This window comes from Rhipicephalus microplus, chromosome 9 (genome assembly GCF_043290135.1).
Source record: "Rhipicephalus microplus isolate Deutch F79 chromosome 9, USDA_Rmic, whole genome shotgun sequence".
NCBI classification, from domain to species: Eukaryota; Metazoa; Arthropoda; class Arachnida; order Ixodida; family Ixodidae; genus Rhipicephalus; species Rhipicephalus microplus.
This window is the reverse complement of record NC_134708.1, coordinates 82,945,238-82,969,465: the sequence shown is the minus strand read 5'-3', so window position 1 is coordinate 82,969,465 and position 24,228 is coordinate 82,945,238. Positions and strand designations below refer to the sequence as shown.

Below are 24,228 nucleotides of genomic sequence, written 5' to 3'. Positions count from 1 at the left end.
ATAATACATGTGTCACACGTGTTTACCGCCATTAAAATCATGACTATAGAGCCTGCGCTCCTGCACAGCACAAATACGCGGCTTCCGCACGTAACACAAGTGCTGCAAGCGCAAATTGTTCGTACGCGAGTTTCGAGTCAAACATCCACAGTGAACAAGAAATTGCTCCATATCAGAAGCAAGTCTGAAGGGCTACGCTCTAGCGTGCTGCGTGCACCAGAACCGATGGTAGAAGCTAGAAGCACCCTGTGACCACTGTCTCTTGATCATGATATGGGATTTTACCAATTCCCCAAATTCAGAGCAATATAAGAGGAATTACGTTTTCCCTTTCAACCAAAATGACGTCTGAAAATTTCCAGAAGGAAAGATTCTCTGCGCCATACAAACCATAATCCAGTAATGGGTGAGTAAATGCCATGCTGCCACAGGTAACCTTCATGGCAGCCTGCACGGTTTATCACATTTTTCGAGTGACATCGCCCCGCTGCCTGACACTCGCTGTCCTGGTTCTTCTATATACTCTAGTCTGGTGTTGCGTCATAGGTGCATCAGCCACATACGCTATGCAAAGCTCGAGGTTTATCCCATGCAGTGACAGGAAACAATGGTGTCCGTATGGACAACATTACTGAAGAACAAAGATTGCTTATGTTACATCAAACTTTGAATACGCATGCTCGATATCATGGTCATGCTACTCTAACAAACATAATAGAAAATGTAGAAAATCAAGCGGCCCATTTTACTTTTCACAACTATCATCGAACTGCTACAGTCACCAATATAAAACAAACGCTTGACATTACCCTCTTTTCTTCTCGCAGGAAGTTATCTGCCTTTGCCTGCTTCACGAGATATACTATCACAACCATGAGCTGAAGCCCTGATACATTGCACGAGCATCTTATATCTTCCCCTGTGTCAAATATCCTGTACCTTCACATAAGTTCATGTACCTTCACAGCACTGTCACCTACTTCATCCTTGCCAAGAACATGTCATGAGTAGAATCACTTGCCTGCATCACTAGTCGCTGTCAGAGACACCGACCATTTTAGCATAGCACCGACAAACACAGTATGGAGCTGATCAAACAGTCTACATTTACGCATAAAAGTACATCAGTCGAGTTTTTTGGCTTAGCATGCAGTGTCTTTCCCTGTTATTGCTGCCTAATTTTTATTTTTTCTCTTGTGTCCTATTTTCGCTAACTGATATAAAAGCATAACTTGTTTGTTATCATTCGTGCCCATTTAGTAGAATTCTTATATTTTTTTTTCGATGTAATTTTTTTCACTACTTTTCTTTGACTTACCTTTATTTTTGTATTGTATTCACTTACTCTATCCTCTCCCCTTTACAATGCTTCTTGTAAGCCCTGAGGGTAGCAATGCAAAAATAAATAAAAATCTAAATAAGCGCAGTGTAGTGTGATGTGGTATGGAGGGGTGTGCCCTTGTTAAAAATGCACGACACTGTGGCCAGCGTAATCTCCAACCAATCTGTTTTTCCCAAGCATTTTATGCTTACATGTACCCTCGCTTAGGGGAAAGATGTCTTATCATCATTTTTTAACGATGACCTCTACATTTGAGTTCCATCGAGGCAACTAAGGATACGGGGAGGGGAGGGTGGCACACAGGCGTCGTCTTTTGGCTGTGCCTGCTCTTGGAGAAAGAAAATGAAGGAGGGGGGCAAAGATTGAATTGGGGACGCACAGAAACTGCTGAACAGAGCGCTCAAAATCAGCTAAATAAACTTTTTCACTAAAGCAACCTGACAAATCGCATTTTCTGTCCAATTGCAACATTTTGGGTTGCTCACCAGTTTTCATCGATATGATGTTTACATCAAGACCTGGATGATAGACAGCTAGAGAGGAGATTTAGGCTTTCCACATCTGCCCAATGAAAGTCAAGCACCAGCCCAGTGTCCTTGTCTCAAACAGAAAAAATTAATAGGCATTTCTGGCCAATCTGGCGATCTAGGCGTGACAACCTAATCTTTCATGGTATAGCTGCCGCTAAAGAAACCTGGAACAAAACTGAAGATAAGCTATCAGCAGCGATAAATGAAGTACTTGAATCTTTCTGCACAGAGCCAATTGATCGCACACATCTACTTGGTCCGTTCGCACCTGCCAAATGCCGCCCCATAATAGCCAAATTTTGCAACTACAAGACCAGAGACCAGAGAAAAAGTCTTGTCACTTCGTAACCAGCTGAAACAAAAGAACATTTCAGTGACGGAAGGTTTTTGTCAGCGTACCCGCACTTCTCGCCAAAAACTAATCGAATTTGCAAAGAGCTATCTTGGGCGCCCGCAGTCTAAACTGCGCTATAACAAATTGCTCATGAATAATAAATTTTTCTACTAAAACTTTGAACTTGATCGCGTTGAAGAAATGCGCTCGCAAGGCAACCAATCAGGTCACGGGCACTCCACTGGGCGAAATGCCTCACTGTAGGGAGAAACGCAGGGTAGTGGCATATCATCACATCGTGAATTGCATCCGGTATCTGTACTCTTTGCTAACGCCAGAAGTGTTCTCAATAAACATTGTGCCCTCTCATCCATTATAGATACATGCGATGCGAAAACAGTAGCTTTAACTGAAACGTGGCTGTCCGCGCAAACAACAGACTTGGAAATATTTCACGAGGCAAACAACTTTATGGTATATTGCTGCGACCGCACTGAGCATAGAGGAGGAGGCGTACTACTTGCGGTCTCGAAGGACATACCATCATCACCAATCCAAGTGAACAGTTTACTAGAAATAACCTAGGCTTTACTAACTTTGGGTAACTGTAAGCTGGTTCTAGGTACCTGCTACAGATCACCTTCCTCACCATCCACATTTGCTAACGAACTGCATGGCTCCATCAACATAGTAAGCTCTCGTTTCCCTTTTTTATCTGGCTCTATCAACATAGTAAGCTCTCGTTTCCCTTTTTTACCTATGTTTTTACTCGGAGATTTTTACTTTCCAAACATAACGTGTAACACAATGCCGATTCGTATTTTCCTCTTTTCACAGCAGAGTGAAGATTTTCTGAATACATGCTCTGTTTATTGCTTGACTCAGTTAGTAACTCAAGCCACCAGAATTACAAGTAATGCAGCAAGCACTCTCAACCTAATACTGGCAACGCATCCTGACCTTGTCTCCGACATTACATACTTACCTGGAATCAGCGACCACGTCTCCCTAAACTTTGTCATCAATATTAGCCCTAGTAAAAAGACTAAACAGCAGAAACGCATACGATACTACCGGAAAGCTAACTTAGAAGCAATAAATAATGAGCTAACTCACTTTTACGATGATTTCGTTAGAGATTTTGAATCTCGTTCTGCTCAATCTAACTGGGACCTGTTCGCATGCACAGTCCATAAATTTATCAAGAAGTACATCCCTAATCGCACACTTAGTGCCAATCCCCAAGCGCCGTGGTATTCCAGTCATCTAAAACACCTATGTAATCGAAAAAAGCATTTCTTTCGTTTAGCTAAAAACTCACCTTCACCTTCGCGCTGGACAACTTATAAATCTGCTGCAAACACCTACTTAAGAGCTCTAAAAACTGCAAAAGACAACTACCTAACTAGAACACTACCTGAAACACTAAAATATAACCCTAGAAAGTTTTGGCAAATGATTAACCCAACCACTAACAACACTATATCACTAGAAGATTCATCTGGAAATAATATCCCCGATAACATGTGCGCATCAGCTATTAATGATTCATTTTCAAGCCAGTACTCTGAATCCGCCAACATCGTACGCCCTTATGTGCACCAATATAATTACATGCCCATGAATTCAGTAATTATCGAGGTACCTGGAGTATTGAAACTAGTAGATAAGTTACCATTCCACTCCGCTCCTGGCTATGATGGCATTATTAGCAAATTCCTGAAAAGCACTAAAGTAGTAAGTTCTATGATACTAAGTAAAATATTTGGACAATCATCGAGTACTTGCCAACTTCCAAAGGAATGAAAAATAGGGAAGGTGGTTCCAATCTATAAAACTGGCCCCAGAAACTCACCTCCTAATTACCGACCTATATCACTAACAAGTAATTGTTGCAAATTATTAGAACATGTAATCTTCTCGAATCTTGCTAACTTTCTAGAGTCTAACTCATACTTTGCTAAAGCGCAACATGGTTTTAGAAAACAATACTCCTGCGAGACATAGCTTGCTTCGTTTACTCATCATCTGAATCAAATCCTGGATCGATCATCTTGGGCTGACAGTATTTTTTTTAGATTTTAGCAAAGCATTTCACAAGGTTTGCCATAAATTACTGCTCTTAAAACTAAGCTTGCTAAATATCGACACTAACCTTCTTAAGTGGATAGAACATTTTCTCTCTAATCGTTTCCAATTCGTAATTGCTAACGACCATCATTCACCACTCACTGAAATACAATAAGGTGTGCCTCAATGTTCAGTGTTGGGACCTTTATTATTTCTTGTATATATTAATTGATCTAACTTCTTCAATAACTTCTAACATACATCTGTTCGCAGATGACTGTGTTATTTACCGCAAGATTATCAATGTAGATGATACTAAAATACTTCGAACTGACTTAAATCATATAGCTAATTGGTGCAATATCTGGTTAATGGAACATTAAGAAATATAAGATAAAGCACATATTAAGAACTAACTCGAATCATAACACCTACAATCTAAACAACATTTCCTTAGATTACGTCTTGTCTTGTAAATATCTTGGCATGCACATCACAAATAACTTAAGTTGGACAACTCATGTAGAGTACGTAATTAACAATGCTAATCGAATGCTCGGCTACTTACGACGTAACTTCTCCATAGCACCCTCTTCCTTAAAACTAATACTCTATAAATCTCTCATATGCCCTAAACTCGAGCATGCATCTGCCATATGGGATCCCAGTCATGCTAATCTCATCACCTCTCTTGAACTGCTAAGTTCATCCTCTCTAACTACAACTGCACTGCAAGTATGACTTCACTGAAAAATAATTTATCACTTATTCTATTGGCTCACCGAAGAAAAATCACCCGTCTTTCCCTGTTTCATTAAATTTTATATCACCCAACACTTCATAATGACCTGATACTCCGGCCTCTGTACATCTCAAACCGTGTTGATCATTGCAATAAGGTAGGAATCGCATCCTGTCACACCAAGTCTTTCTTTCAGTCATTTATTCCCCGCACATCTCATGATTGGAACCACCTTCCCTTGATTCTCGCCACAATTACTGACTTCAAACTTTTTCACGAAACATTAGCTAACATTGTATAACCAAGAAAATCTGTTACCTATGCTTATTGCTACAGTTTTTTTTATATTTTGGAAATAACTATTTTTGTACATTCTGCAGAAATGTTGATATTAACTGAGTCTTTTATTGTATTGTTTTATTTGTATTTATTGCACTGTTTCATATGTATTTTTCATGTATGTACCCACTCCCCTCTTTAATGCCTTTTTGGCCCTGAGGGTAGTATAAATAAATAAATAAATAGATAAATAAGGAATGAGCAATGCTACTAATTAACTTTTTATCCCTTCTGCATAGCCTTTCTGCACTTTGCTTCACTTAGCTAATGATAATTGCGGTAGTTCTATGCACCAAAACAACGCTATGATTATGCGAGATGCCATAGTGGAGTGCTCCTGAAACTTCCATCTCCCGGGGTTCTTCGTCACCCACCAAACATAATGACTAGACCACTGCAGCGTGTCTCTTCCCTTCATGTAAACTTGGAATCTTATGTTTCCTGCCATTGCTCGTTTGTGTGCCTTCTGTTTCCTTCATAATTTCAGGTACCTTGAAACTTGCCCAACTAGCGATCCTTTATACTGTATATGAGCGAACGGCGCTAACAGATTACTGTGCAATCATAGTATAAACCCAGAATTAAGAGTCGCACGCAGCGAATGAACTTGCAGTCACGTAGCAACATGTTCGAGAATGTAAGTCCGAGCATGTATACATGAAATATCCACGCTTTCTGAATTCCTGACAGTTCTATCCTTAGGTCACGAGGCCGAATAGCGTTCCTCAAGCCACTTGTCTACCCTGTGCTTGGTCGTTCGGCTGCTTCCAATCTATTGCAGGGGTGATGAAAATTGGTGCATGTTCTAACGGCAGCAGTGGTGTGAGCTGGCGTATCTCAAACATTTATCTCTTTACTAGGGCTGGGCACATCTACTGCCGGCGCTAGTATATATGCACATAGAATATTATCGGTATATACTATGCTACACTACAATATATTATACTATACCATAGTGCAGTAAGACTTCTAGGTGCTGCCACCTTGATCTGCTAAGCTGATGTTTTCTTGTTTTTGTGTATCACGACGTCCATTAATAAAGTCATGAAACATCACACTCACCAGCACAAGTTATCATGCTTGGCGTGTGCCACAACACTGTTCGTTTAGTAGTTAAAGATGCAAAACACAAAGGTTAAAAGTTCCATATGGTGGCACTCGGACCTATCCGAGAAATAGTATATAGCAGATGTCCACTAACTGAGCGTCTCCAGAAAAACAAAGACAGGTTGAAGCAGTTGAAAGTAGTTCTCTATGTTTTGCATTCATTGCTAGAAGTCATGATGCAAAAATAAAAAAGCAAAGCCTAGCGGTAGGCAGTCACTGTATCTGATTACCCGAACACCTGAGGGAAAGGTGAACAAGACGGCAGAAAAAAAAAGAACAAGACGACAGAAAAAAAAAAACTGAAAAACTACAAGCTTCTAAACTTTCCTGAATTAGGTTTGTCAATTTGACAAAGACATAGTGCGGAAGCACTCATTGAGCATCTTAGGTAACGAATCTAGCTATAAGATGCTTCCAATAACATTTACTTGCCGCAGCACCTGTGTAGAATATAAATACCCGATTTTGTAACTAATGCAAATATTACTTTCTCCGACAGCCTGACACAATTTTCTGCTGTCTTCATTTTTTGTACCTGGATCAATATGACAGCTGAGTAATGTATGTTTGCACGTTACAGGCCCTAAATGTTACGAGGAGGCATCTCCCTGCTTTGCTGGGCCATTTCCGTGGTTGGCACATGTGTTGCATAGTTTGTCGCAGTCTCGGTGTAAATGAGGTTATTAGTATCAAAGTTTTCAGAACACTACGACCAATAAGACGCTCGCTAAGAGCCCTGTTGAGCTTTGTAAGGTACAGGTCAGTCAAAAGCGGGTAATAAATGAACCTAATCCATTCAATCGATATAAGTTTGGTCATAGGGCGCCCGCACAAAGAAAGCAAATGTTTGAGCTCCCGCATGTCCCTGCTTTTACAACTAAAGAAAGAATTTGTGCCACCCCTTACACCCATTTTACTTCGTTATTATGCCATACACTAACCTAATATCGTGTTTGTTTTTTCACAGTAAACTTGATAGCTGGGCGACTTGAAATAAATGATTGTTAAAAATTTTGTAGTGCATACAAAATACGGGGACATAGGGAAAGAAAGAACAAACGAGTGCTGAGTCACAACTGAATTATTTTTGAAAATTTTTATACATATAAGCACAAATATATATGTGTCATGTGTGATAGTCAAGTCCTTTTTGAAAATAAATTAGTTGTGAGTAAGCATTTGTTTGAGCCTTCTTTCTGTGTGTCCCCGTCTTTAGTGCACGCTACAAATTTTAGTGCATGCTACAAAGAAAAGCATCCGAGCTTTTAAAATGGCTTCGGCGAGTTCTTTCGTAGAAACTTTTTCAGTGTTTTGAAGTTTTGAGCGATGGCGTCGACATGTCACAGGCTGCAGGAATAATAAGCAAGCATGGTTGATTGATATGTGGGGTTTAACGTCCCGAAACCACCATATGATTATGAGAGACGCCGTAGTGGAGTGTTCCGGAAATTTTGACCCCCTGGGGTTTTTTAACGTGCCCACAAATCTGCACACGAGCCTACAGCATTTCCGCCTCCATCGGAAATGCAGCCGCAACAGCTGGGAATAAGCAAGCATGGAGGAACGATAAAGTTAGAAGAAAGCGTTGTGCAATGCAATTGAAGCCTTTTGTGTTGTTGGTTCAAAACGTTTTCAAGTATTGTCAGAACTGAATTAAATTAAAAAAATGCTTGCATGCAGGATAACAACATCCCAAGACACTACTGGGCGGCAGCCTGGCGACTATGGCCTTAGGTCTGCTGAACACAACGTTGGGGGCATGATATGGGCTGCGAGCGAAACCCTGATGACCCATAATCAAAAGCTGCCATGAGAGTGTGCTCCACACTCATTTGTTGTTTCAAAACTGTAGACACATAATTATTTTAATTAAAATATCCCTTAGACTGTGTTGACGTCATGACTCCGCTCCTATTTATTTGGAGATCGCAACTAAACAAGCCGTCTCCTGGAACGGCAACCATTGTGAAGTCCGTGTATTGCTCGATTTTGGAGGCTATGCGTCTCGCACCTGCTCATGTAGGCCGTACTTTTGTACGTCTTTCACGCGTTACAGTTTCGTCACCTATAATACACGAGTTATGAAAATATTGGTACATTAGGGTGGTTTTTTTCAGTGTTCCGGAGGCTCTGAAAAAAGAAATGGTGTAAAAGAGTAACTAAGCATTAGTTTTACAATTTACACAGCCCGGTTTATGTGTTGTACTGTGTCTTACGTCTGGTATATTGCTATGTTCAATTCATTTTGTTGCAAAAAAAGCTAGCCTGAACATGATATATAAGGAGATGTAAACTTTTAATTGTTGTATAAAGAGCTTTAAAGCTGTTTAATTCATTGCTTTCAAAAATGCTCAGAGCACTCTCAAATGACCATTCGTATATGCCATAAGCAGTCCATTGCATACCTTGTGGTAGCTCCAGGAGAACGGGAGCTTCACCACCTCAGGGTGAAGCAGCAGTTGTTTCACGAGGACCCGCTGGGCAGCGCCGGGTGTCGTGGGCGTGTTGTAGAAACTACCCACTGCACACACTATTCGAGGCACTGGAGGCTCATCGACGCACTCCTTCGTCTCTTTTTTCACTTCCACGCCACATTCAAAGCCTGCGCCTTGAAAATTGACGCCACAGACAGGTCTTATTAGGGGCCTGTCCTTCCCACAGACAACTTCGTTCAGATTTTGCACACTCGAACAGCACTCATCTTTTTCGTTTTTGACCTGGATGTTCTGGAACACAGTAAGGTCGCCAATCTTTCTTTCATCAGCGCAGAGTTCAGCGTTCCCAAAGTGGTTGGCATCAAAGGAACAGTCCTCCTTTTTCACGGTGACACGATGTTCACTAAGCTCACCACCTTTAGCATCAGCGTCAGTGTTCATCCGAGACACTGTCGCAGGCGATAACCGAGATTCGTTGGGTACATCCACCACCCCGTTCGACATGCAAGGAGTAGCTCCAACTGGCCACCACTGCGAAGCAATCATCGCAGACGAATCCAGTTGCACGCCGCCACCTCCACAGAACACCCGATCGTCGAAAATGGTAGGCACTGCATCTTTTCGCAGCCTCGGAACCTTGCCCTCGTTGAGCAGCACATTTCCGCCGTGTTCGCTGTAATACCTGTCGGACACATAGCGCTTTTCGAAGTGCAGCAAGCACACTTTGTCATTGCGAGTGAGCGCTCTGTCCGTCCTCCCGATGTTCAGCTCCCACTGACGCAGCTGATCAGGGTCGGCCGGTGGCCGGAACATAGAAATAGAACTCTTCCCTCCTTTGGTGTACCGGGACCTGCAGCCAGGCACGAAGCAGGAAATCATTGTTGCCCTTTCTATTACCCTATTCTTGTCTGCCTAACACACAAAACTCGTGTGTTCTGTTATTACTGTCTTCAAGAATACCAGAGACATGCGCAGAGAGCATTCTTCTTCAAAGCCTCCCTATCACGCATTGCTTGTAATCAACAAAGACAACTTTTTCTTTTCTTTTCACTCAGAAGCGATCCAATAGCCCCAAGACCAGATTCTTGAGCTGCCACTCGGCCAACTGTGGCCTCAGTCTGGTCACAACACATTGTCCAATGAGCTTACGACACGTACGGTAGTAAAGGGAAGACGGGCACAATACCACTTTTGCTTCTGAGCTTAAGTTCGATGACCTGACACCCGGTTTTCTTTTCCCCTGCTACAGCCTTGCGCAGGCACTGACACTCCAGCTGGCAGAGTAGGGCCTCTCGTTGAAGGTGGGGCACACGTTCAACTGGTGACAAGGCCAGCAGCAACCTGCGCAGAAGATTTTGAATGATGGGTTCAGAAACTAGGACATGCGAAGAACTCGGTACATTTGTAAGCTTCGAGGCACTTGTCGCTCAGAGAAAGAAACTCCACATACGGACCTCGCTTAGTTTCCAATCTTCAGTATATATGTTGAAAGGTTGCCACACAACCGATAGTCTCATAGCACTGCAGTACGCTACAGAGCTAGGTGGCTATTGCAGCAACAGGTAACATGGCAAGGCCACATGTAGGCACTAGGCAAATCTGCAATTATGTCAAGTATGTCGCCAAGACGTGATGTAATAAGCAAAAAAGAATACTGGATACAAGGCAGAGCGATTAGTTCACAACACATAAAAGCGATTCTTTCTAGCAGCACCATGACAAATCCTTCAAAAATACAACACTTGACTCCTTACTCCAGGCTTTCTGATACATTTAAATCTATTTATAGGCTTTTACAGTGTGCCCTAGCGAGCTTGAGCCGAGCCAATAAAAAAAAAAGGAAGATATACAAGAATGGAACGAATATTGCTGTTTATGTGACAGCAATTTTTGTGATAGAATCAATTAAATTTTTTTAATAGTGGTATTGCCAATACCATCAAATTACCAGTTGATATTTACATACAAGTGTCAGACAAAACAGATATATATCATATAAATAGCACTTTCTTTTTCTGATATGTCGAATTCATAACTAGGGTACAGCAGTTGCATTTGTGACTGTGCTCAAAGGCGAACTTTACTTTTAAAAAATCTGCGAAGCCTGCATAGAATGTGCAGCTGTCACAGCGAAAGCTGGAAGAGCGGCTTTTCAGAAGCTTTTTTTAACTGTTTTGGCAGCTGCTGCAAGCCCACATAAAAGGTACGCACTAGGCCATGTTTTTGCAACTTTTGTGTATTACGCAGGCATTCTTGTTCACCTTTTCTTGTGACATGTACACACTGTGCGGGATGGCATTCCCTATGCCATCATTCGTCATCCTTCTGAAAAGTGTGGTACCTACTACACACTTTCAAGAAATTTTGTGCAATTCATTTATGCTGTGGCTGACGATGACAAAAAATTACACCTGAAGCTTTTGTTATGGGTCGCAGCCTTCGACTACCCACTCAATACCCAATTCGCTTCGTTGTTCCTTTGCTGTTCTAAAACGCTTTATTACTCATACTAACCTGATTCCTTTCCCAACATCAAGCCTTCCTTAGGCTAGTTTGCAACCGAGTTTAAGTACTGGCATGGCTCTGTGATAGAATAGTAGGCTGGCATGCAGGGGTCTTGGGTTCTAATCACATTGTTGTCCTTGGTGCTCTTTATTAAAATTTTTTTTTATTTGCTTCAATATTAGTTACGAACACTGGCAGTGTCGGCGGACAACTACGACACGTGACCTTTGTTGTGATCTCATAACAGCTTTTGCTGTAAAAAGACAGTACTAGCACACGAAACAAGCCCGGGATCTGCAATTCGGTCATGCACATAATTGTGAGACCAAACAATAGCAATAATGACAACGATTACAATGCACATTATTGCTATTGTATTGTCCCAAACAGATAAGAAGAGAAAGAGGATGAAACATTGAGATTATACAGTTAACAACAGAAACAGTTCGTCAGCCTCAGATCCCTCTTTTATAGTTGACGAAGCCTGACAGGATGTGGATTAAAGTAGTAGTCGACACTACATCAACGAAGCAACTGTACATCACATTCTACAAAGCTGAAAACGACCAACAAGTCGAACTCTAGGAGTTAGCAACGTCACTAAGCCTGCTTCAGTTCATCGTAAGTAAGGCAAATGTCACCGAGGTGGCCCTCATCAGCCTAGGTATGTGAAAAATCTAATGTTGAAAATGCCTGACCATGAAAAACTTTTGATTTATTTTATATGTGGGGTTTAACGTCCCGAAACCACCATATGATTATGAGAGACGCCGTAGTGGAGGGCTCCGGAAATTTCTACCACTTGGGGTTCTTTAACGTGCACCCAAATCTGAGCACACGGGCCTACATTTCCGCCTCCATCGGAAATGCAGCCGCCGCAGCCGGGATTCGAGCCCGCGACCTGCGGGTCAGCAACCGAGTACCTTAGCCACTAAATCACCGCGGGAGGGCATGAAAAACTCTTCTGCAGTTAACCAGTCATAAGCCGTTTTCAAGTGACACAAACCAGCACATTGCTGTGCTTATGGAGCAGATGTTGCAAATTTACGCATTACAAACTGGGCAACATCGACAATTGGTAGCTATATTAATAGAGACACTACGTGCTAACACCCGTCCCAAAAATAATTTAGTCAGGCCAGACATATTTGATTGGACGTCCTCCTCTGCAACTACTTCACTCAAAATCTTGGAGTACGCTTGTGAGAAGGTGGATGGCATCACAACACAAAGTATAGCATATGAGTAGTTCCTCATTAACAATGCCAAGAAATGGTAGGAGCTTCGAATATCAGAACATTAGAATTATTCCAGAGATCAGTGGAGAGAAAGCACATACCTTCTTTTGACCAAAACCTTGTCGACCGGTGGGACCGAGCTAAATTTTTCAAGCAACGTTCTCGCTCACTAATTGATTATTTCTACGAGAAGAGATGGCTGTTACAGTTAGCAGACCCTGAGCTGCCTGAATCATCTATTGTGCCATTAGTCATCCATGGTGTGATGAAGGAATGTCAAAATCAAGTGCAAATATGATCGCCCAAGATGACTGAAGACCTATTGGGATGTCTTAAGGACATTTGCTACGAGACCTATGGACACGCTGAGCAGCATAACTAGACCCATTCAGCAAGAGTTCCTGCAGATAATGCGGTGCCAGCAGTCTCAAGGAGCTCTTCTTCATACTATTAGCCTAGCGATGAGATCCCCAGAAGAAAAAAAAAAAACTAATAAATGTGGGTGCACAGCCCCACCCCTGTAACCAAAATAAGGCTGTCTACTTGATTCTTGTAAATATGAAATCACTCTAGACTCCACTATTTCATCTATCTTGACACCGACACAAATGAGAACTGTCTAGTGCGCTCATGATGTGCGGGCAGTTTTTCCAGGGCTTATATGCCTGACTGCATATCTGCCTACCCCTTTTGTATTTGATGTGCCTTTTGAACTTCATGACATGATCATTATGCGAAAAAGGGCCTACCGGATATTCCATGAAGAGAAGACATGGCTGGAGCAATAACTGCAACAAATGCCAAAAGCTGGAATCATAAGGCCATGGACGTCAGCGTTTGCGTCGCCTACAACTACTGTCCCTAAACATGGTTCACTGCGACTCTGGTCCGATTACTGCCAAATCAACACCTCAATTTTGCTATATCCATACCCTATGCCCTTTGTTGGCGACGTCATTAACGACACTGGAGGACGCAATTGGTTTTCACAAACCGGCTTCTACAAAGGTTATCGGCAGATACTTCCCCAGGAACAATCGAAGAGGTACATGGCATTTAAAACGCCATTTGACGTACACGAACACAACTGCCTAAGATTCAGTTAAAAGAATTCAGGCGATTGGTTTCATCGCTTCATGAACACCGTGCTTCAAAATTTCACAGGACACTTCTGAAATGTTTGTCGACGATATCATCATTTATTTTCGTACTGAGAAAGAGCATTGTTCCTCCTTGTCTCAGCTACTCAAAGCACTGAGCAATTCATATCTGAAAATAAACAAGAAGAAAAGCAAATTCTTCCAGAGAAAAGTGGTGCTCCATGCCCGAGTCCACCATGACTTCACAAAGACAACAAAGAAACAGTCTCTTCAACGAAAAGTTTGTCAGCCTCAAAGCTACATATTAAAAATATTGAGGCTCTATCACGACACTCCACACTCGGGTGGTGAAGATGGATTTTGGCAAACGTACTGGAAGATTAAAAAACGTTTTACTTGGAAGAACATAAAGGCCGATGTAGAAAATTACGTAAGAACCTGTTATCAATGTCAGACAATGAAATGAAAGCCAAGTTCCATCCCAAACGAAGCCAGATGACGATTCTTTTGTATTCAGATGTGCCCTTAGAAGTTGTGCACTTAGATTTTGCCGAGCTCAAAAAGCAGGAGTTCTATGCCAAACTCAGTTCTCTCTTTTGACCAGTGCACACGCATGGCAGTGGCAAAACCCGCTAGAGAAGATGCAAACAGTGTCATTTCATTAATAGAAAGACGTGTATTTAGATACACCAATGTAATTGTCTCTCACAATGAACCTGCATTTCGAAGTGACAGGCTCCGACGATGGCCAAAAGAAAAGGTATCGCTCTAAAATTAGGGACACCATGACACTCAGATGAAATGCTCTTGCAAAACGCCTCATCCATGAGTTGTAGATTTTCATCTCCATATACATAGATTTCCGCGGTGGATGGAAGTGTGCCCTTGAGGCAGTGGTGAGGCGTCACGATCAATCTCACATGGCTGGACTCGGCTATAACCCTCAGTTTGCTGGCTTTCAGAAGACGACGTATTTACAAGCAGATTATGAACTCGGCTATAATAGGGAAGATTCGTATCTTTGAATGCAAGAAGACAGTAGAGGAACCAAGCAAGTAAAATTGTTAAATAAAAAAATACGACTAGTGCCATGCAACCTGTGTGCCCCATATACGACCCGCAGACATGACAGTATCGAGAAAAGGTGTTGGTCATTCAAAGAATGCCTTTACAGGCCCTTAAAAGTGTTTTTTGACGGGACCAGCACATAGTGAAAATTGTGGCTTAATATGTACAAAAATGCCGGTTTTGTGAAATTCGTGCGAAATTCGTGATTTTTTTTTCTCGCTAAGTTTAACAACTTGAGTGATCTTACCCCCGTATTCAGAAATGCTGCTCTACTTGAACTAGACTTGCCACCAAGCTCAAGTCAAGGAAAACTTATGAATATGGGGGTAAGTATATCTCTTCCACAAAATATGCCTTCTGCTGAGTAAGTATTCATTGCTCAGATATTCACATAAAGTGCAGTGTTGCAATAGAACAAATCCAAACATAACACAATTTGGCTAAATTTTTGGAGGCCTATGTGGGAGAAAAATTGTATTAGTGTTACTGAGCTTCAAACACCTTACAGAAGCACCTTTACTTGACACATACACCAAATTTAATATATAAAGAAAGAGCGGTACCTAAAAAAATAAACGTTTCCTCAATAAGGCTCAGACGACATTTTGGGAAGTTCAGAGGGCGCCCACGTGACCCAAATGGTTTTTCTGCCTGAAATATTCCAGTGATTCACCGTTCTCAATGCAATAAAAAAGCACGATTTTTTCTGAATACATTTAAGGTGGTCACCAAAATGGCTGGGACGTTTGGCATGGAATGACCCTGTTGCATTTGTACAGCACCTCGGTATAGTGCTTTTTTGTTGTTGTTTTTTCCCCCTTCGCATCCAATGTACCAGTGGAATCTTTTTATCTCTCAATTTGCTTTTTGTTTTTATGCTCCTGCTTGCCTATTTACTCAAAAAGCACCCTGTGCTTGACCGCCTGCGCTTCTAACCCGTTCGTGGGGAACGTTGGATGGACGGATGGATGGATTGACATGGCTGTACCCTTTAAATCGGGCCGTGGCTAACGCCACCTAGCCGTAATTTTTAGTGAACCAACAACTACATTTATCTTGTTTTTTTCCTTTAAATAGTGAAGTACAGGACTGGTACTTTGCAGTGAAGGATTTCATTTTCACTTGCGCTTTGATTTTGGCCACCAAACAGATAACCTCCTTCTAGTTATTTCTACCCGCCTAAAGTTTATTTTGCCCTCCCTATCCCTAAACCCCAGTGCTTTGAAAAACTCTAGGCCATCATCCTGAACTATAGGGTGAAGCCCTTTACAGAACACCATAAGGTGTTCGGCAGTTTCCTCCTTCTCTCCACACCCACTGCATACCGTGTCTACCCCTTCGTATTTGGCCCGATATGTCTTGGTTCGCAATACACCCGTCCTCGCCTCAAACAGTAGAGAACTACCCCGAGTATTATCATAGACCCTTTCCTTGGCAATTTCCTGCTTGAAAGTTTGATAGATCTTTAGTGCGGACTTCCTAATCATGCCATATCTCCACATGTCTGTCTCAGCTTCCATCACCTTCTTCTTAACCGATAATTTTTTTTAGTTTGGCCCCCTGCTGTTTTCTAAGCATTTCACCGTCAATTTTCTCGTTCGCTTTCTCCATTTTGTATCGACATTCGTCGTGTACAAGTAGCTGAAAACCTTCCTAGCCCAACCCTCCTCCCCCAATTCTCTCAATCACTTCTCAAGTTTTATCTTCCTGCTAGCTTCAATGCCTTCAAACGATGTCCATCCCATATCACCTTGTACTCCCTGATTTGGTGTATTTCCGTGAGGTCCTAAGGCAAGCCTACCTATTCCATGTTGCTTAATTTCTAATCTTGCTTGAACTTCTGATTGCCGCATTGCCGAACGTTAGACCAGGAACCATGACCTATTTCCATATTCCTCTCACAACATCATACTTATTGTAACTCCACAGTGTCCTATTTTTCATCACTGCTGCATTCCTGTTACGTTTAGTCATTACATACATTTCGTGTTCCCTTAGGTACTCGGTCCGATTGCTTATCCATACGCCCAGATATTTGTATTTATCTGTTATTTCTAGCGTTACTTCCTGTATCCTAAGCTCACTACCTTCATTATCATTAAAAATCATGACTGCTGATTTTTCTTTACTGAATCTGAAATCTAACCTGTCTCCCTCATTACTGCAGATGTCCATCAATCTTTGCAAGTCTTCCTTGTTGCCAACCGTTAGCACTATATCATCTGCATACATCAATACTGGTAGTGTCTGTTCAATGATTTTTCCTTGTTTGAAGAAAGAGAAGTTAAAGCCAAGTCCACTTCCCCCTAATTTGGCCTCTAATCCTTGTAGGTACATCATGAATAACAAGAGTGACAGAGGACACCCCTGCCTAAGCCCCCGTTTTACCTCTGTGGCCTTGGATACCTGTTTTTCCCACTTTATAACTGCCTTGTTACTTTTATAGATATCCTTTAAAAGATTAGTGACACCATCTTCCACCCCTGGTGTGTCCAGTATTCCCCACAAGTCCTCTTGAACCACGCTATCGTACGCTCCCTAGATATCCAAAAATGCTAGCCACAGGGGCCTGTCTTCTTTTTCTGCTATTTCTGTGCACTGCGTCAGTAAGGACAGATTGTCTTACGACCTCCTGTGTTTCCGAAACCCATTCTGGAGTTCCCCCAGCACCCCCCTCATTCTCTATCCATGCCTGCAGTCTTTCCTTTATAATCTGCATCACCAGTCTGTAGACCACTGATGTCACTTTTATAGGACAGTAGTTGTTTATGTCAGCTTGTGTTTCCGAAACCCATTCTGGAGTTCCCCCCGCACCCTCCTCATTCTCTATTCATGCCTGCAGTCTTTCCTTTACAATCTGCATCACCAGTCTGTAGACCACTGATGTCCCTGTTATAGGACAGTAGTTGTTTATGTCAGCTTTGTCCCCCTTTCCTTTATAGATCATGCTTATCCTGCTAAGTTTCCGTCCATCAGGGACTTATAGTTTAGCTCGCTGTCTCTCTCAAAGTCTGCTTAGACTTGAGACCCAATGTCCTTATCAGCCTAATTGGGATGCCATCAGGGCCTGTTGGTGTACTGCTAGGAGCCCTCTTCTCAGCCCTTTCCCACTGTTGTTGTGAAAATGGAGCCAGTTGGCCACTTAATCTATTCTTGTCTATAAAGGTGCATAAGGCACTTTGTTGAAATCTTTCTGCCACCCTTGTTCTTAAATATTCAATCGCTTCGCCCCCTTCTAGCCTAACACCTTGAGCTGTAGTTATAAACCTCTGCTCTATGCTTGTCTCATTTCTTGGGGAGTTTAGTTGATTCCAAAATTTCACAGCTGCCTTTCTATCCTTTTTAGATACTCCTGCCAGCCACTGAGCCCCCTTTCTTCTAATATTTTCATTGATCAGAAGGGATGCTTCCCTTCTACAGCTTAGAAAGATGTCCCAGTTTCTTTCAACATCATTTGTTGTTTCGCCCCGCTGCTTAGCATGTCTTTGTTCCCTAGAGGCTTCCTGACATTTTTCTATGGCTTTATTAACTTCATCATCTCACCAACCCTTGAGGTTGTGTCTCCTTTTCCGGGGTGACTTGTCATGTGCCTTTGCAAGCTCTAGCTCAAACAGTCTAATTATATTCGTGTACGTCCACACTGTTTTATTATCCTCAGTGAGTACTTTACCAATTTCTTTAGTGGCTATTTCTATTTGCCTTTCTGGATAAAAATTCCGCTGTGGTTGCTCATCTTGTCTCTTTCCCACTTTCATTGCTCTTCCAAAACTCAGCTTGATACGTTTGTGACCACTACCCAGACTTCTAGAGCCACATTCATCTATGTGCATTCTCCTGAGCCTATCATACATCCTATGTGACATTAATGCATAATCTGCCCTGATGTCACATAGACTGCAGCCTTCCTAGTTCCCATGTTATTTGCCCTACACACTTCTCAGTACTGTTGCAAATGATCAAATCATGCCTTTCACACATATCCATGATCATTTTGCCTGTTGGATCGGTACACTCATGTCTATCTTCTATGTGTGCATTCATATCTCCTAGTATGATTATCTCGCACTCTCCTCCTGATTCCTCAATCTCCTCTGACATACACTCCACCATTGACTGGTTTTCCTCTATGGCCTTTGCTCCCGTCCACAAGTACACCAAGCCAAGGAGTGTCATCTGCCCAGCTACTTTCCCTCTTAACCATAAATGTTCCATTCATCCCGGCTTGACTCTTTGCCAACCCATACTTTTATGTATAAATGCACGAATTCCACCCCCCTTTTTGCTGCCTTCTCTTCTATTGCGATATTCCCATACGTAGTCCGGATTGCAAGAGGGTTGCTCCATGTCCCAAAGATGTGTCTCCACAACCCCATACACCATCACCTCCTCCTGCCTTAACTGTTCTTTCGTCTCTTCCCACTTTAACCTATTCCTGCCACCCTGCATGTTAATATAGCCTACGTCTGACTTAGCTCAGCCCTTGTGCTTACGTCGATTTCTTCTCCCACGGACCTCCGGTGACTTGAATATTTGCGCCCCTTTAGAACCGTCTTTGTCTACACTGTTGGCCTCAGGGCTCTGTGTCCCCCTAAAAAAGCTGTGGCTTGACGACCTACCCTATTACCAACCCTTCTGTCCGTCGCACCACTGTATTGAATGCCATCCTGTGCAAAGGGGCGAGTACCGGCTCGTACACGTCTTGGTTCACCTCCATTACTGTGTATCCAAGCTGCCGGCTCATACCCTTGATCACACAGTTGGCCTCTACTACCCTCCTTTTAATCCCACGAGACTGTCCCCAGTTCTCTGGGACTGTGCATATGGTCACATGCACTTTCCCAGAGGCGTTTCCGAGCTTATGCATCCCATCCTCTAACTGTTTCTGAAGGTTCTGATCCTTGCCCTTCAACACATCATTAAGACCAGCATGAATAATGACGAGATTTTCGCCCTCCATGCTGTCCCCTACAACCTCCTGAGCTTAGGCCAATGCATCCACCATGCTCTTCTTTGACTGGGCCTCCACCCTCACTCTCCCATATTCCTTCACTGTCGTGAAGACGCCATCCCTAACCCTGGCCACGTTAGAGTCTTCCACCACTAGGACCCCTCTAATCACTGGCTTCCTGTTTGTGATGGTGCCTCTGTTTGCTTTACCTGTTTTTCTCCATGCCGTCTGTTCTGTGTTTTTTGCCCTGCTCGAAGACTGCCGCGCGACCGAGCTGTATGTTCTCGGAGCCTCCGTGCTGTGGCCAGACACTGCGGCTCCCTGACTTTCCTTCTTGCCAGTTCCTTCCCGCCTGTCACCTCCTCCGCTAACCCCGCCTTCCGTCTCACACCGCTCGGGGCCGGGGCAAAGCACCATTAGCTCCTTTATTTGGTGCTCGAGCTCAGTCTGCCCTTCTCGTTCTTTTCAAAACTTTACGAAAAAATGGATGGATTGATGCGGCTGTATTTTTTAGATCGGGCGGCTAACGCCACCTAGCCGTAATACTTTGTGAACCGGCAACTACATTTATCTTTCTTTTTTCCTTTATCTAGTGAAGTATAGGACTGGTACTTTGCAGTGAATGATTTAATTTTCACTCGCGCCTTGACTTTCGCCACCAATCAGATAACCTCCTTCTAGTTAATCCTACCCGCTTAAAGTCTATTTTGCCCTCCCTGTCCCTAAACCCCAGTGCTTTGAAAAACTGCATCATAATCCTGAACTATAGGGTGAAGCCCTTTACAGAACATTATCAAGTGTTCGGCAGTTTCCTCCTCCTTTCTGCGTGCACTGCATACCGTGTATACCCCTTCGTATTTGGCCCGATATGTCTAGGTTCGCAATACTCCTGTCCTGGCCTCAAACAGTAGAGAGCCACCCCGAGTATTATTATAGATCCTTTCCTTGGCAATTTCTTGCTTAAAAGTTCGATAGATCTCTAGTGTGGACTTCCTAATGATGCCAAATCTCCACATAAGGGTCTCAGTTTCCTTCACCTTTTTTTTTTAACCGATAGTTCTTTTTGGTTTGGCCCCTTGCTGTTTTCTAGGTATTTACCCGTCAATTTTCTGGTTTGCTTCCTCCATTTTGTATCGACATTCTTCATGTACAGGTAGCTGAAAACCTTCCTAGCCCAACACTCCTCCCCCATTTCTCTCAATCGCTTCACAAATTTTATCTTTCTGCTAGCTTCTCTGCCCTCAAATGATGTCCATCCCATATCACCTTGTACTCTCCAATTTGGTGTATTCCCGTGAGCTCCTAAAGCAAGCCTACCTATTCCACGTTGCTTAATTTCTAATCTTGCTTGAATTTCTGATCTCATGCACAAGACCGCATTGCCGAACGTCAGCCCAGGAACCATGACCCCTTTCCCTGTTCCTCTCACAACATCATACCTATTGTAATTCCACGGTGCCCTATTTTTCATCACTGCTGCATTCCTTTTACGTTTAGTCGTTACGTATATTTCTTGTTCCCTTAGGTACTCGGTCCCATTGCTTATCCATACGCCCAGATATTTGTATTTATCTGTTATCTCTAGCGTAATCTCCTGTATCCTAAGCTCACTATATACCTTCATTATCATTAAAAATCATGACTGCTGATTTTTCCTTACTGAATCTGAAATCTAACCTATCTCCCTCATTACCGCAGATGTCCATTAATCTTTGCAAATCTTCCTTGTTGTCTTCCTTGTGTTTTTCGAAACTTTTCGAAAAAAAAAATAATAAACGACTGCGCACGCCTCCACGCGGCTTCTCCTCAGAGGCTGCAGTGCGCTCTGTAGGCGCCCTTTGCCGCTTATCACACTTCTCCATTCTAGCCACTGTAGTTTTGTTAAATACGGTAGACTAAGCAGTGGCTAGCTAACACACCTACCTACAGAATCGAAAGTTGGGCTAGTTGGATATGCATGGTATAACTGTCAGTTCAAGCGAGAAAGCGCTTGTCCTGTCTTCCTTTCTGTTTATTCGTGCGCCTGAACTGACAGTAACACCTACCTACCTGCGCTCTGGTCACTACAATGGATAGAGCAGCCAAGTGCACCCGGTAGCGTTACGCACTTATAACTCTAAACCCCCTCTAAACTACGTACGATCGTACGGGCAGAGACTGGCACCACAGAATATCATTTGCACTCGATAACAGCCCGCAGGGCGCGGGTTCTAATCCCGGCTGCGGCGGCTGCATTTCCGATGGAGGCGGAAATGTTGTAGGCCCGCGTGCTCAGATTTGGGTGCACGTTAAAGAACCCCAGGTGGTCTAAATTTCCGGAGCCCTCCACTACGGCGTCTCTCATAATCATATAGTGGTTTTGGGACGTTAAACCCCGCATATCAATCAATCAATCGATAACAGCACAGCTGCGCGCAGGGACCGTGCAGCATAAGTGCCACCAACGAAACCAGACACCAAAAATGTCGCGACACACTTATGTTCGCGTACCAAACAAACACATGTCACGAGAGTCGCAGCAGCGAGCTAGAAACGCGTGAAGCAACGCTCACCTTTTGAAACCATGCCGAGCCAACGAAACCCGGCTGAAGAAGGTGCGGTTAAATTCGGCCGCCTAGCTCGGAGCTTCGGCACTACTTTAGTGAAATTTCATTGCTTATCGAACGAGAAAGCGAGCCAGCGCCGACAAAGTGAGATACACGCGAAAACAGCAGTTCGTTTCGCGCATGAAGTTTCCTAAACTCCATACTTTCGCGAGCGCACGAAGACCGTCAACATAACAAAGGTAAGTTGGGAACCACTACCAAACGAAGCAGCCGTCGTTTGTAAGACAACCACTCCACCAGTCGTAGCGCTAAAGTGTCTTGCGAGGGAACCGTACCCTTCAGGCTTCGAGCAGCGCTTGCGTGACCAATATGTATGCGGTTAACTCGGTTCTCTCGCATGCGGATAGTTATAGCGCGAGAACAGAACGACGACATAGAGACAAGAAGGACACGAACGCTAACTTCCAACTGAGTTTATTGCGCAGAGCGCGAAAACATATAGAGGCGACAGTAAACCATGTGACAAAAACCATGTGGCACAAAGAACAATGCAAGAGTAAAGCAAAGAACTAAAGCGCAGAAAAAGGCGAAGAAAAGTCTATAACGAAACGGAACAGAAGTAAATGTAATAGCGCGAGAACAGAACGACGGCACAGAGACAAGAAGGATATAGCGCTTGCGTCCTTCTTATTTCTGTGTCGTCGTTCTGTTCTCGCGCTATAACTATCGTCATGTCATACGAACTAGCCCAAGCTGCCACACTTCTAATATAACTACTTGTGCGCACCGAAACCTTCGAGGAAGCTCAGTCACTTCTGGGACGGAGACACGGAGGGCTTGCTAATGCATGACACCTGTTCGCGTGCCATTTGCTTGGCCTCGACGATAACTCGGGTGCGATTGGGGGCGCTCATCTGTTTGCTTGTAGTACAGCGTCACTGTGTCCTTGAAAAGGGGCACACAGTTGCACTCAGTGCAGTGCTGAGTAAGAAAACCATCTTTCCCGTTTCTGACATTGTTAGCGTGTTCTCTCAGTCGGTCGTTCAGACACCTTCCGGTCGTTCCGACATAACAAGCACCCAGGAAAGTGGGGTACTTTTCTGTTTCGTTTCCTTATAGCCATTTCTTTGCATTTTTCCGTGCTTTTGTTGTTTCTTTACTCCTGCATTGCTCTTTGTGCCACATGGTTTTTGTCATATGGTTTTCTGTCTTCTTTATATATTTTCGTGCTCTGCGCAATAAACTCAGTTGGAAGTTGACGCTCGTGTCTTTAGTGTCCTTGTCTCTGTCGTCGTTCTGTTCTCGCGCTATAACTATCGTCATGTCATACCAGCTAGCCCAAACTGCCACACTTCTTGCATGTGGTTTTACAACTTGTGTCACATTTATCAAATCACACTGGTGTGCCCTGAGGTTGAGTAACTGTGTATCGTCAATATGGTCCCTTACGGGACCATAAGTACCATATACCTTGGTGCACCAATTCGTCCAATTCTCGTAACGACAAGGCGCCGCGATGCACTATAATGTAATTCGTAGAAGATGACTTTGGAGTAATCACACCCAATATGTTGTATATTTAATAGTGCAAGGTATAAACATATTGTTATTATTATTTTTTATTGGCCGACATAAACGGAGAAGCTCGCAATGTTTATCCATGAGGTCGACATCTGTGGGTTGTTGTAGAGAGCTGCACGGGCCCAGGCCGTCTGACGCGTTTTGCGGTGGACCCGTGCCAGGCTCGGCCTTGAAATTTTGGGCCTAGGCCAAGCCTGGGCGTGCGGCTGAGGGCTGGACCGGACTCAGGTCCACTCATTTAAAAGCCTGAGTCGGGCCTTCGGGCACACGCGAACGTTATGCACTGCATGGTCTAAAGCATTTTGTGCCAAACTGAAGTGACACGTGCAAACAGTTAGTGGAA

At 43.3% G+C, this 24,228-nt stretch overlaps 1 protein-coding gene across 3 annotated transcripts in view; it reads right to left on the bottom strand.

Moving 5' to 3' along the window:
- Positions 1–22,545, bottom strand: part of LOC119164710 (uncharacterized) — a 30,674-nt gene extending 8,129 nt beyond the window's left edge. For 2 of the 3 annotated variants that reach the window (XR_012886218.1, XM_075873995.1), the window contains exons 1-2: positions 22,311–22,545; positions 8,870–10,240 (exon numbers count right to left, since the gene is read on the bottom strand). Coding sequence is in view for 2 of the 3 variants with exons in the window: in XM_075873995.1 (XP_075730110.1) it covers positions 8,870–9,778 (909 nt within the window). In the remaining variant the exon portion in view is untranslated. The remainder of the gene's footprint in view (positions 1–8,869; positions 10,241–22,310) is intronic. The other variant, XM_075873996.1, reaches the window with a different exon arrangement.
- Positions 22,546–24,228: the final 1,683 nt, after the last annotated feature.